The sequence below is a fragment of the Nansenia antarctica genome (assembly GCF_963989245.1).
Source record: "Nansenia antarctica genome assembly, chromosome: 6".
NCBI lineage: Eukaryota > Metazoa > Chordata > Actinopteri > Argentiniformes > Microstomatidae > Nansenia > Nansenia antarctica.
Genome location: NC_137676.1, coordinates 54,252,344 through 54,266,252, shown reverse-complemented (window position 1 = coordinate 54,266,252; position 13,909 = coordinate 54,252,344). Strand labels below are relative to the sequence as shown.

The window sequence follows — 13,909 nt, the reverse complement described above, 5'->3', positions numbered from 1 at the left end:
TTTAAACGACATTCACGGGTCATTGTGTCTCATTCAGTTTGTCTAAACTGAATTTGGGATTTTGATTTGTTGATGTTTTGAGATTCAAGTTTTTTTTTTGTTTGCTTTTTTTTTAGACTGTATTTTTGTGTTATTTCTGTCCTGATTTCTATATACCAGATTGTGGGGTTCAGTATAAAAGAGGAGGACAGACTGTTGCCTTAGGAGAGTGAGTAGAACTCAGTAGCACTGCTACGATGAGGGATGGTATGAACCACCGCACGGGGATGGTGGTGGCCTTCTGCAGTCCCTTCCTCTTCTTCGGCTTCATGTTTACTATGTCGGGCCTGAAGGGAGAGACTCTTGGCCGGGTCCCTCTCGTCGCCATCGGTCCCGCCATCTGCCTGCCAGGAGTGGCCGCCATCATCCTGGCCAGCAGGACCAACGGTTGCACCACTTTCCCCAAGCGCTGGTGCAACCGGCCCAAGTGGGGACGGAGGAGGAAGCCCAGAGCCAAAATGACCACCGGAGTGGGCGAGGCAAGGGATTTAGGCAAGGCTGATGGGGAGAGGAGGAACGGGTCTGTGGCTGGGGCAGGAGTGGAGTCACCATACGCTACCCCAACTTTACTGGGAGAGAGTCATCTCATCAACAGAGTGGACCAGGATGAGTTGCTACTCTACCTGCAGGGTTGTTATCCAGCCAGTGGCGTCGTGGCGTTAAGAGAGGCCTCCAACTACTGTGTGTATGACAGGAAGACTTACACCTGGGACAAAGAGGCCTACAACAACAAGATGAACCAGCAGGACAGCACTGTTGTGTTCTACGACGACGACTCTCCTTACGGCTCCTATTTTTGCTACCTCAACCCCAGAGACTTTATTTGGGACGTGGAGACACTGGTCTAAATATGGCTCTGGAGAAAGTAGTAGTAGGAGTAGTAATCATTTAATACTTATAGTTACATGGTTAGATTAGTCATTCTTAGCACCAGAATATTTGAAAGACCTTTTGCTAGCATATCAGCCCAATAGAGCTCTCAGGTCTTCTGACGCTGGTTTTCTCTGTGTACCACATGTACACAAGAAGAGATTTGGTGAGGCTGAATTCTCATTTGATGCACCCAAATTGTGGAATGCACTGCCAGTTTACATTAGGGATGAAACCTCAGCAAATATGTTCAAGTCAAGACTAAATACCCATCTTTTTAATATTGCCTTTAAATGACTCAATAATTAAAATAAGATGATATAATGATTAAAGCACTTTGAGCTGCAACGTTTGCAGGAAAGGCGCTATACAAATAAAGTTATTATTATTATTATTATTATTATAACATGTGGATGGATGGTGTTCTTAATGGCTTTTGATGGGACTGCTGACATTCATCTCGCTAGGTTCTGTTTAAGATGGACGCTTGAAAGGAAGGCATATTTATGTGTAGAATAGTGTAGAATAGTGTTATTTATGTGTAGAATAGTGTAGAATAGTGTAGAATAGTTTGAACACCTCAGAATGGGCATTACTATTTCTCTAAATGGGCATTGATATTTGCACTATTTTGTACGTTTTAGTGATAGCTAGTGAGTAAGTATAGTTATTGTTCTTGTTCACTGTTCTGTCATTTTTGTGATATCATAATGATACTGAATAAACAAATGTAATGAACTGTAACTTAGTGTGTGACAGACAGCTGTTCGATCAATAATCTGTGTAAGATGATCATAAAATAAGCATAACAGTGTGTTGTAAAGTGCATAACTATTCTGCAGTCTCGAAGTAATATGTTCATATAATGTATTGATGAATTTATTCAAATGTTGTTGATTGTTTGTCTAGAAGCAAACTTATGTCAAAGACCTTTAATACATTGATTCTGCTTACGTAAAATGTTGTCCACTAGATAGCGTAACAGGACCTGAAGCTAAAATATTTGTATACCTTTTAGAGAGGATGGAAAACCATACGACCACCATAACTGTTGTTTTGCTAATATAGTTTTTTTAATATATTGTTTTGCTGTATCAAATTAGAAATAACTGATGAAATGGAAACAGAGACATATCTTTACCTGACTAATGACTTCAGAAATCTAATCGTTTATTTTGTGGGCGTGGTTTGTAGGAATGACACCCAATGGAAGAAGCGAGTTCGGTAACATATGAATATTCATGCATAAAGCGTGTCGGTCTTCCGTAGAACCGTCATAGGCTGCGTTCGTAAACTTGCTCTGGAAATTTGATCAGCACTCATGGAATGCCTCTTGTCCAATCAAATTACTTGGTCTCTTTATGACTTTGAACCCGGCGCTCTCAGAGCGAATTTACGAACGCAGGCATAGGTTGTGTCACGACAGTCAGTCAAATTATTATGAGACTTTGGGCTAACGTAACGGAGACAATTAGACACCACATGGCTTACTGGACGTATGATAAACGTTACGTTAGTATGTTATAATTGCGACAGGTAAGTGTACAATTTCACTATACTAACTGTACCAGCCAAGTGCATGTCGGTGCTGTTAGTCCAGCCTTAAACTTAGCTTAGCTAACTTGTAGTCTTCGAGACGGTAGCTTAGCTTAGCTACTCATGCTAACCCGGCGTTAAAGTACAGACACAGAGTTGACAGTCTCAGCAACCTGCGGGTTGGTGTTTATATAGTATAGCAGGCTTATGGAGACAGGGAAGTTAACTGTTCTGTAGCTAGAATGTGTCCTGTACTCCTGTATGCATAACCTCATACCATTCGTTCATACCAGCCGGCTTTAAAGACGCAGAGGTTAGCCTAGCCTAGCCTAGCCTTGGGCTGAAGTATGTCACAGATTCCTAAGTCAAGGTGACGTGTGTCTGTGCTCCATAGCCAGAGACCACCATTCTATCATTCATCAGTTCGACTGTTGACAGAGTCATCTAGATGTGGTCCTTTCAGTTATAGTCACAGTGTATCCCCAAATGATCATTTTAATAGCTGGATCATCTTAGAAAGTAGCCACCTGTCTAGATGAGATGAGATGAGATGAGATGAGACGTCACTGCTGTCACATGGCAGGGGGTCTGATATGCAACCTGAGCACTGTAGGGTCACTGTGGAGTCCAGTCTAGGACCTGTACTGTCACAGTCAATGTCAAAGCATTCATCTAAATCATTAGGTGGAGGAACTTCTGTACTGTAATACGTAATCCATTTAATCTGTAATACGAAAAACCTCTGTAGCAATAATACGTATACAAGCTACAATGAAAAATGATGTCCACTGCAGTACATACAGAATCCATAGCACGTAATGCTATTTAGATCAGGAGACCTATGAAGAAATCATTGCTAAAAGTCGGAATTGATTTGTGATTTTGTCGAATTGATTACTTCAACCTCTTTCTGCCTCTCTAGGGTCGGATGGATGTGCGCTGTGGATGGAGTCAGCAGCTGAGACCACAGAACGCTGTTTCGTGACGGGGAGGGGGGGCCGACAGAGTAGCCTTCAGACCAGCCTGCGGCACACACCGGCCAGGGAACCATGTCCAAGTACTTTGCGAGCGACATCGATATCAGGAGTACGTGGGACCATGTTGTCTCTGCCTTCTGGCAGAGGTACCCCAACCCCTTCAGGTAACAGTATAGCACTGTACATTACCCCCGTCTCAGGGGGGGGCCGGCAGGTAGTCTAGAGGTTAGAGAGGCAGGTAGTCTAGAGGTTAGAGAGGCAGGTAGTCTAGAGGTTAGAGAGGCAGGTAGCCTAGAGGTTAGAGAGGCACTGTAGTCTAGAGGTTAGAGAGGCAGGTAGCCTAGAGGTTAGAGAGGTAGGTAGCCTAGAGGTTAGAGAGGCAGGTAGTCTAGAGGCTAGAGAGACAGGTAGTCTAGAGGTTAGAGAGGCACTGTAGTCTAGAGGTTAGAGAGGCAGGTAGCCTAGAGGTTAGAGAGGTAGGTAGCCTAGAGGTTAGAGAGGCAGGTAGTCTAGAGGCTAGAGAGGCAGGTAGCCTAGAGGTTAGAGAGGCAGGTAGTCTAGAGGTTAGAGAGGCCGGCTAGCAATCGGAAGGCCGCTGGTTCGATCCCCGCCTCAGGAGGGAGTCGGGTGTGAGCTGGTGACTGGAGGGTTGCTGGCATCATATCTAAGGTCCCTAGTGCCACTGCCGTTGTGCCCTTGAGCAAGGCACTTAACCCCTAATTGCTCCCGGGACTCTGACTATGGCTGACCCTGTGTGCCGAGAGCAGAAAATACATTTTGTGGTACTCTGCAATGGCAAATAGGTTGAATCTAATCTAATGTGGATTGATGTGTCAATGGCTGTACCAGTTAAGGCTATATTCACATGGCAATAAAGAGCTTCCTGATGGTTGTCGTGACGATGTGTAATTGGTAGCGATCAGGGAATGAGATCCCTCAAAAAAAAGAAAGCCTTTCAGAAGAGGCGAGGATCCTATCATCCTATCATCCTATCCCACACTTGGTTTGCATACAAACATGTTGTAACAGCCAGGGGTGTTGTAGGGGAGTGGATTCACTGATATTCAACACTGCAAGTCCATTTTTTAGGATTCTATTATTATTATTATTATTATTATTATTATTAGGGAGGATGTTAGGCACTTTAAGACTGAATTTCGCCGTGCGGGCCAGAGGTGACAGATTTCCAACCAAGGGGCGGCTGTGGCGCAGGAGGTAGAGCCGACGTCTAATCATCGCAGCAGATTGGCGGTTCGAGCCCCGACTGGCCACATGTCGAAGTGTCCTTGGGCAAGACACTGAACCCCAAATTGCTCCCAATGAGCGGGCCCGGCGCCTTGCATGGTAGCTTGCCGCCATTGGTGTGTGAATGTGTGTGTGAATGGGTGAATGAATGAGAGGCCGTTGTAAACCGCTTTGGAATAAGGCGCTATATAAGTGCAGTCCATTTCCAACCAAGTTTGTCCCCTGATGATGGTCTAATGATCTGTTACCCTAACGCTATTATGGTGCCTGTTACAGACTGGCCTTCAGACACTCATAGTCGCGGTCTTTATTAAGACTGAGAACTGAAAGCTTCGGCGGTGTGGAAGTGATACCAGCTTTGTCAAATGAAAAGGAAGTTGTATAGGGGTCGTTATGATTTTGTTTGTCATAGCCTATAAGTATTGGCGTTCTTGTCTCAGCTTCGACTCTCAAATCCCACCTCAAAACCGACCTGTTCTCCCATGCATACAACCTTCCCTACCTCTAACCATCTCCCCTAACCCTGCCACCCCCCCTCCCCTCCCTGGACATTGCTGTGTTAATTGTTCCCTGTGCCTGTTCGTTAACTCTGTGTTCTATGTGCTCATGTTGTCTGTTGCTTGTTATTTCTGTGTTTCTGTGTTTTCCCATATTGTCAGCGTCTTTGAGCCCCGGAAAAGCGCTAATATAAATACAATGAATTCTTGTTATTCTTATTGACTTGGAGTGTGTTTTGTTGTGTGACCCAGCACCCATGTTCTCACCGAGGACGTGGTCTACCGGGAAGTGACGGCGGACCACCGGCTCCTCTCCCGCCGCCTCCTCACCAAGACCAACCGCCTCCCCCGCTGGGCCGAGCTGTTCTTCCCCGCCCACCTGTCCCGCTGCGTCTACATCCTGGAGGACTCGGTCCTGGACCCGATCACCAGGAGCCTCACCACCTACACCTGGAACCTCAACCACACCACTCTGATGGTGAGCACTAGGGCTGCAACAACGAATCGATTAAATCGATAATAATCGATAACGAAATTCGTTGGCGACGAATGCCATTATCGATTCGTCGTTTTTTTGTTTTTGTTTTTTTTTTCCGGGTTTTGTTTCCATAACAAACCTACTTCCTGTTGACGCACGCCACGCTGTCTTGCGGCCGGTGTAGGCATCGCGAATCATAGCGAATCATAGCGCTACCTATGGCCGGAAAGGGCAGAACCTATGACCGGAACCGGAAAAGTGGGAAAATCCGGTACCTACACCGGCGCGGCGGCTACATTTAAATCATGCTAATCAAAAGCCTTGAGAGTGAAGCTGTCTGCTGTCTGCTGTCAGGACATGCTAGTGAGTTAGCTAGCAGGGTTAGCTCGCTGCTGCCGCTAGCTGACTGTCACTACGCTGCTCGTCCAGCTGTAGTCTGCGTAGCTGTGCTGAGAACCAGAGCACTAACTATGTTTCTATAGAGGAGGGTTACACTAACTATGTTTCTATAGAGGAGGGTTACACTAACTATGTTTCTATAGAGGAGGGTTACACTAACTATGTTTCTATAGAGGAGGGTTACACTAACTATGTTTCTATAGAGGAGGGTTACAGCTAACTTCCTATTGTTTTATTATATAAGTCCTGCTGGGCTCAGCCCTTCCATGGTCTCCTGCTCTCCATGCAAATGCGTTAGTGTGAGTTCTGGCGAAGCGTCAGCTAAATGACTGTAATGTAATGCGATAGCCAGTGAGTGTTTGCTCGCATTCATGAATTCAATATTGCATGACAAGTGTATTTAGCTAGCTGGCTAACGTCAGTGGTAGAGCAGAGGTGATAAGCTTAAGGCTAGCTAGTGGTAGCCTACCAAGCTATCCGTGAGTTAGAGTGAGGCACTGACTGTCGCCTAGCCTATTGTATGGAGTGAGAGGACACATTGCATTGTTTTGGAGCATATCTGTTATATAAAAACATTAGTGTCTTGTCTGTAGCCTATATTGCACTTTGGGTTACTGACCTTTACATTAAGCAAAGTTATTACCTAAAACAATGCATGTATTGAGCTAGAGTTCAACTACTTTATTGAAACCGCCATAGTCCATGGCCTGTTGTTAAACCTATTTGATGTAGCAAAGCCTTTTTTATTTATATATATATTTTAAAATTATTAATACTTATTCATTTTGCACATGTATATGTATAGGCCTGGCTGATTTAGAAAACATAAAATAAAATTTGCAAAAGAAATCTTTTTTAATAAAAAAATAAAAAAACCTTTATTTTTAAATCTTTCCCCCCCGCTTTTTTTGTATCCGATTAATCGATTAACCGAAAAGATAATCGGCAGATTAATCGATTATCAAAATAATCGTTAGTTGCAGCCCTAGTGAGCACACACACATAGGGCTTTCACACCGGCAAAGAACCGTGCCGGTTCATGTTCGTGTTCGGAAACCTCCGAACGTTGGTGCTGTAAGCCCACACACACACACACACACACACACACACACACACACACACACACACACCTGGAATCTCAACCACACCACGCTGATGGTGAGGACACACACACACACACACACACACACACACACACACACACACCTGGAACCTCAACCACACCACTCTGATGGTGAGGTCGCACGCACGCACGCACGCACACGTGGTGCGTGGTGAGGTGACACACTCACTCACTCACACACACACACACACACACACACACACACACACACACACACACACACACACACACACACACACTGAGAATTACTCCCAGTACTGCTTATTTGACTGGAACATGCACTGCATGTTCTCTTTTACAACCTGGCCTTTTGTTTTGGAGAGAGAGACAAGCGAACCCTTCCCCCATAACCAGACCTTATCAGTGTTCATAGATAAGAGAACCTACGCTGCCACGTCCATCTGCACAACACATAACTCATGAGATAGCAGTAACAACAACAACAACAACAACTGACTTCTTCAAATGTTTTAGGTCCGCATTTCTCTCTCTCTCTCTCTCTCTGCCTAGCCTCCCCTTCAAACACTGACCCAGTTTCTCTACTGGGACGTGCTTGTTTGTTGTCGTTAGCGACCGTCTCCAAGCGGAGGCCACAGTGAATGCAGTGTTTTCAAGACCAAAATTCCTTGATTCTGGAACCACAAGGTTTTCCATTGTGTATAATTTGGGACGTCTCGTTGGAGGGGGAAGAAAAAGTGAGATTTTTAAGGTCTGGACCGCAAAAAGTCTCGGGCCGTACACACAGACTGGCCGGGGGACGCACAGCTCCCAGACACGGACGGGGGAAACGGCATCTGTTCTGGTTTGGGATTCTCTCCGGGGCTAGGCTTCCTAGAGGAGAGAGACTTGAGAGAGGTGAACTCTGGTGACCTCCGTTGTTGAGTCAGCTGGGTAGATGTCTCAAGGTTTCGCATCCTTCCCCAGTCTCTCACAGTTCTCGGCAAAGTGTAGTCCTCTGTTCTGCATTTTGCAACAAAACAAGGCTTTTGTTGTTGTGTGCCGAGAGAGAGCCTCGTTTGACCCTAGGGAACGGCGGGGTCAGTGTCGTCTTTGCCAAAAAAGCAGAGCGTGATTCCATCAGTGTTATGTCTTCACTCAGTGTCTTATCTCGCCATACGTTTGTGTGGTGATCTTTCTCAGGGTGGTTACATGTAATTCTTCACACCACAAACAATAACAAGGTGAGCTCTGCCCTTTTGAAGCCTTTAAGACACAGGCTGGTGTGAGATACTAGGGCTGAAATATGATCTAAGATTGATACACAATATATTTGTTGATTTTTTTCCTTTATCTTTTGTTCTTCCTTATTACGGATGAGGCTTAACATCAAGTTCAAACACACTTCTTATTCCAAGAAACTAGCAAGAAACTAGCATGACAAAGTCATTTCAGTTTTTTTTATAGAACACACCAGCATCTTGTCTAAAATGAGGACAATTATACTGTTTATTTCTATGAGGCTAGCCAACCTTGTTTTGAGTTTGCCCTCACACGGTGCATAGCTGAAGTAAGCACACTAAGTTTCTTCTGAATTTCTCATTTTCTATAAAAGTAAATCAAGTGACATTTGCGTCATATAAGCTCTAGGTCTTTATTACTAACACAAACCACATCCTGACAGCAGACATCTATCCAAAGGTTGTGACAAGACAACACATTGTTTTGAAATCTTTTTGTGCAGAGCTTTCTCTCTGCACAGATGACTTCCAGTGCTCTTTGTTCTCCCATAGTCGGGTTTCTCCCGTGAGCAGCAGCCAAGCGATCCGTACAAGCCATAACAACCCGTACTCAAAATGCAAACCGACGCGGGTAAAGACTCTGCGGTCAGGGCATGATGGGGGCTTATGTCTTAAGACCTTTGAGGTATCACAGAGGGCAGAAACCACACACATATTTCCATTTTTTAAATGCTTTATGTAAAACATAATAAAATGCGTAAAAACCCCCAATACGATACAGCTCATGGCCATTTTGTGCATTTAAATACATCGAGTCTTATCGATAAAACTATTTACCACCCAGCCCTACGAGACGCCTCCTCAGTGTCCTCTTCAACACTAATCACCCCAAACCACCCTGTCACAATGCTGACACAATGATTGATGAGAAGAGATAAGGACCATAAGCTACACACACATACACACACACACACACGCCAGATTATGCCTGCCGTCTAAGTGGCACGATGGTGTTTTTACCCTGCCCGTGTCTGCTCTGATTTCTCTTGACGCCGCTTAATGAAGGAGATGACTCACATCTCCATGGAGACAGATCTGGAGGGGGGGGGGACGACGACATTCATCTGTATCTACAACATAAATGTTAGATTCTTTTATTTTTTTGCGAGTGGTTTCCGACCAATGGGAGGAAAGGAGGAGGATAATCACGATTCTGTTTGAAGTGTCTTTGATTCGAGCGTCGCACGAATGTTTCAAAGCTAATTGCCGGTTGCGAAAGAGTCTGACTTTGTTTTCTGTGGTGCTGCCACCACACCGCTGTCCTTCAGCTGCATTCCAACTGGGTTGTTGTTTTTTAAAGGTTGTTGAGTGCTACCATCCCACTCATATTTCTAATTTTATTGCGTAGAGATAGTGGAGCTAGACAGGGAAGTAAGGAGGAGAGGGCGTGGGCCAGATTCCAACCCATGCCGACAATGAGAAAAACATTCACAGGAGTCCTCTTGTTGGTGTCCAGGCAAAGGCCCGTTCTAAAACCCGCTGTGGTGGCCGAGCTCTGGGCTTGACGTAGCATCAGGAGATCAGGAGAGAGTTCCGATTGATCATATAGAGACTTGACACATGACTGACTCCTCTCCTCTCCTCTCCTCCCCTCCCCTCCCCTCCCCTCCCCTCCCCCCCTCCTCTCCTCCCTCCACAGACGGTGGAAGAGCGCTGTGTGTTCCGGGGCTCGGAGGAGCGGCCGGCCTTCACCCAGCTGAGGCGAGAGGCCTGGATCTCTTCTGGAGTCTACGGGTTCTCCAGACCCATCCAGGTACAGTACCGCCTGGTACTCAGGCCCGGTACCAACTCAACCTGCTAGCCCCCTAGGCTCCCCCCCCCCCCCCCCCCCAATGCACTTGTGAAGGACTGAGACTACAATATCCACTCCCCTCAGGAAGTATCAGAAAGCATTTTTTGGTCGTCTTTTAGCTCTGATACTCGAAACGGTTTGGATTTGAAATCGATACTATGAGGTGAAAGTAGAGATTTTCCGTTTGGTTTCGCCATTTAGAAATGACAACCCTTTTTTTTATAGATAGATAGATAGTCCCCCTATATGTCAGTTTGGGTCATATCTCGATCTCGCCCCTGTGATGGGCTGGCTGGTCCAACCCTCCACATCAGAGGGCAGGATGGAGCTATGACCGAGAGAGCTCGCACCCAATCAAATCCTCTCAGATCCTCACGACAGCGTAGTGGGGGGGGCGGCGGGGGGGCTAGGGGTCAGGCCATCAGTCTCTCCCGGTACGGGTTCATTTGTAGGCCAACCTCACCAGGAGCGCAGGGATTTATGACTGCTACCTAAGTTCACCTCAGGACAGACGACCTCCCCCCTCCCTCCCCCCCTCCCTCCCCCGCGTCTCCCATCACCAAAGTCATGTCTGACTTAATTGGAGGCGATATCGAATATCTGGCAGCTCGCGTGGCACACTTGCGAGTCGCTTCCTGGTAGATCAATCGAGAGGGTCTCCTGGCTGCACGCGGAGCCCGGACGCCCGCTGGCACGCCACGGCTAATCCGTCTCCAACGAGTGTCACCGGTTCACCTCGGCAGAGTGGTAAAAGACCTACGTTTTAATTTTAATTTTTTTTAACTTCTTCCTTACACCCACCTGACCTAGATGTTTATTTTCTTATTTTTTCCGTTCAGTCGTTCCTTTCCATCGCTCACGCCGCTGATCGACGGTTCAAAGCGATAACAGAAAAAGGAGGGGGGTAAAAAACCTGGAAGCAGGAGAGGGCTGGAGACGGCCAAAACAAAGAAACAGGAATCCTCTTACCGGGAGAGTTTTGGGAGAGAGAAAGGGAGCGAGGGGAGGGGGGGAGGGGGGTGAGTGAGTGAGAGAACTGCCCATTATTTATTTTAGCCTATTATTATAAGCTGTGTCCCTGTTTTGCCTCGAGTGCCCTGGAGAGAATGGGGGGGGAGGAGAGAGAGAATGTGACAGAAACAGACAGGAAGACAGTCTGACAGACAGACAGAAAGACAGAGAGAGAGAGAGAGAGAGTACCCTGCTGTTGTTCTCATGGCTCCCTCTATTTAAACCCTGCTTCCTGTCCCCCTGTCTGTTCCCAGGAGTTCGGCCTGGCGCGCTTCAAGAGCAACCAGGTGAAGGCCTTGAAAGGCCTGGAGTTCTCCCTGTCCAACTTATACGGTATGTACTCTATCAGCCCTATCTGGGAGGGAGGGAGGGAGGGAGGGGGAGGGAGCAGAGGGGAGGGAGAGGGGAAACAAAACAGCGTTTATTTCGGGGCAATAAATAGCCACGGGGACGGCATTTTGGGCAGGGAGGACTGTGAGAGGAAACTGTGTCTTATTTTAGGACCCTCGCGTCATATTTTCCCCCCTCCAAAACAACGTTTCCACTTTTTTGTTTTTTTGTTTGTCGCCGTTCCACGAACAATCAAACCCTTCGGCCCCTCGAGTCTCCTTCTTATAAGGGGCTGGAAATAATCCCCCCCCCCCATCTCCTCACGCTTGATTGTCCTGTTTTCCCAAAGTGATACAGACCCCAAAATTGGCCAATCACACCACTCCACGCCTCCCCCCCATCCCACTTCGGGAGAGCGGTCCGTGGCTAATCAGCCGGTGATTGCGCCCCCCCCCCCCAGTCCTCTTAACGTCCGTCTCCGAGCGGAGAGAGAGCGATTAGCGAGCGGCGACTCTAAGTACAAGCCGCGGTCGAGCCTCTCGAGATATCCTTCCGCCGCTGGACCGACAGCACCAACCGAGTCCCACTGTCGCCCGCTGATTTTTGAAGGACCCAGACAGACCCGAGAGTTTTAAAAAGTGACGCTACGGGGGTGGGGGGGGCATAACGTGGATCATTACCGGCCTCCCAGTCGGGGAACGGTATGCTAACGATATGCTAACGAGCCGAAACAGCTTCTCGTCCCCATGTCCCCGCGGGGGGGGGGGGGGGCGGGGCGCTCCGTAACACAATGAGAGTTAGACACTTTAGACGAGAACCGCCTGCTTTTCAGAGGTGGGGAGCTGATGCACACTAGGGACTCCTGTGTGGGAGCTGATACACACTAGAGACTCCTGTGTGGGAGCTGATGCACACTAGGGACTCCTGTGTGGGAGCTGATACACACTAGAGACTCCTGTGTGGGAGCTGATGCACACTAGGGACTCCTGTGTGGGAGCTGATACACACTAGGGACTCCTGTGTGGGAGCTGATACACACTAGGGACTCCTGTGTGGGAGCTGATACACACTAGGGACTCCTGTGTGGGAGCTGATACACACTAGGGACTCCTGTGTGGGAGCTGATGCACACTAGGGACTCCTGTGTGGGAGCTGATGCACACTAGGGACTCGGGGGCCGGGGTGGGGTGACAGTTTGGATGAACAGGGGGGCGACTCTGGACCCAAAACAAAACAAGACAAGAGGTCGACTCCAAACACAGACGCAGTCGTGACATCTCCCCCCCCTGTAGGGTAGGTAGCTTCTCTGGAGAGACGTGAAGTGTCGGGGTGTCACACTCACACACACACACACACACACACACACACACACACACACACACACTAGTGAAGTGTAGACATGGTCCGTCATGTGACTTGATCCTCCGACACACACACACACACACACACACACAGACACCCATTAGAACAAGTCACAAGTCACAGCTGTCTATCGTCGGGGTTAGGGACACACGACAAAGGTCACTGTTAGGACATCATCGGTCCGGGTCATCCCCCCTTGACGGTGACCCCGCGGTGACCCCACGGTGACCTCATGGTAACCCCGCGGTGACCCCCACACCGCTGGCTCGGCACACGCATCTCCTCTCTCTGTGTGTGTCTGTGTGTCTCTCTCTCTCTCTCTCTCTCTCTCTCTCTCTCTCTCTCTCTCTCTCTCTCTTGTGTGTGTCTCTCTCTCTCTCTCTCTCTGTGTCTCTCTCTCTCTCTCTCTCTCTCTCTCTCTCTCTCTCTTTTTTTTTTTTCATTCTGTCCCCTCTGCCTCTGCACCCCCCCCCCCCCCCGCTGTCAAAGCAGGTCTGGGCCTGAGGCTGTATGTGGTGGTGAGTACAGTCCTCCCCCCCCCCCTCCCCTACCCTCCCTTACCCAGGGCTGTCACCTAGCGATAGCCTGCCCCCCCGTACAGTAGCCAGTTAGTCTGCATAGCGACTAGCGAGGCAGCGGTTTCTAGAACGTCCTACTGTTCTTTTCCTGCCGACGGACACAAGTCGTTTCCGGAACAGTCCGGTACGATCGTGTTACGCTACAGTACGATACTTCCCGGCATCAACGCCGTGCAAGTTCTCGCGTAGAAATAGTAGACGAAGAACAGTATCTCTCTCCTGTAGTGTTTGGCCGCCGTTGGGTTGAATTCTAGCTGTTCTAGAATGTTCTATCACTGTCGACACTGTGCTGTACTCTGGCTTGTGTGTTTGGAGTCTTCTTAGCTCTGTAGTGCCACGTAGCTGCTGCAAATACAGTAGTGTTTATTATAGTAGCTTTTTGAACATTGGTGACCTCGATGTTTTTTTTTTCTCATATAAATCGAAGCGTTTTG

General features: G+C 47.7%; 2 protein-coding genes across 2 annotated transcripts in view; both read left to right on the top strand.

The window, feature by feature from the left end:
* LOC308160704 (putative ATP-dependent RNA helicase DDX53) overlaps positions 1-13,909 on the top strand; it is a gene marked incomplete at both ends in the record, with an annotated part of 138,707 nt that overhangs the window by 70,698 nt on the left and 54,100 nt on the right. The gene's annotated exons all lie outside the window — the stretch shown is intronic.
* The window catches only part of prelid1b (PRELI domain containing 1b), a 15,875-nt gene continuing 4,290 nt past the window's right edge, over positions 2,325-13,909 (top strand). Inside the window, exons 1-5 of the mRNA XM_080533646.1 lie at positions 2,325-2,445; positions 3,368-3,586; positions 5,417-5,642; positions 10,042-10,155; positions 11,460-11,538. Coding sequence (XP_080389772.1) covers positions 3,495-3,586; positions 5,417-5,642; positions 10,042-10,155; positions 11,460-11,538 — 511 coding nt within the window. The 5' untranslated portion in view covers positions 2,325-2,445; positions 3,368-3,494. The remainder of the gene's footprint in view (positions 2,446-3,367; positions 3,587-5,416; positions 5,643-10,041; positions 10,156-11,459; positions 11,539-13,909) is intronic.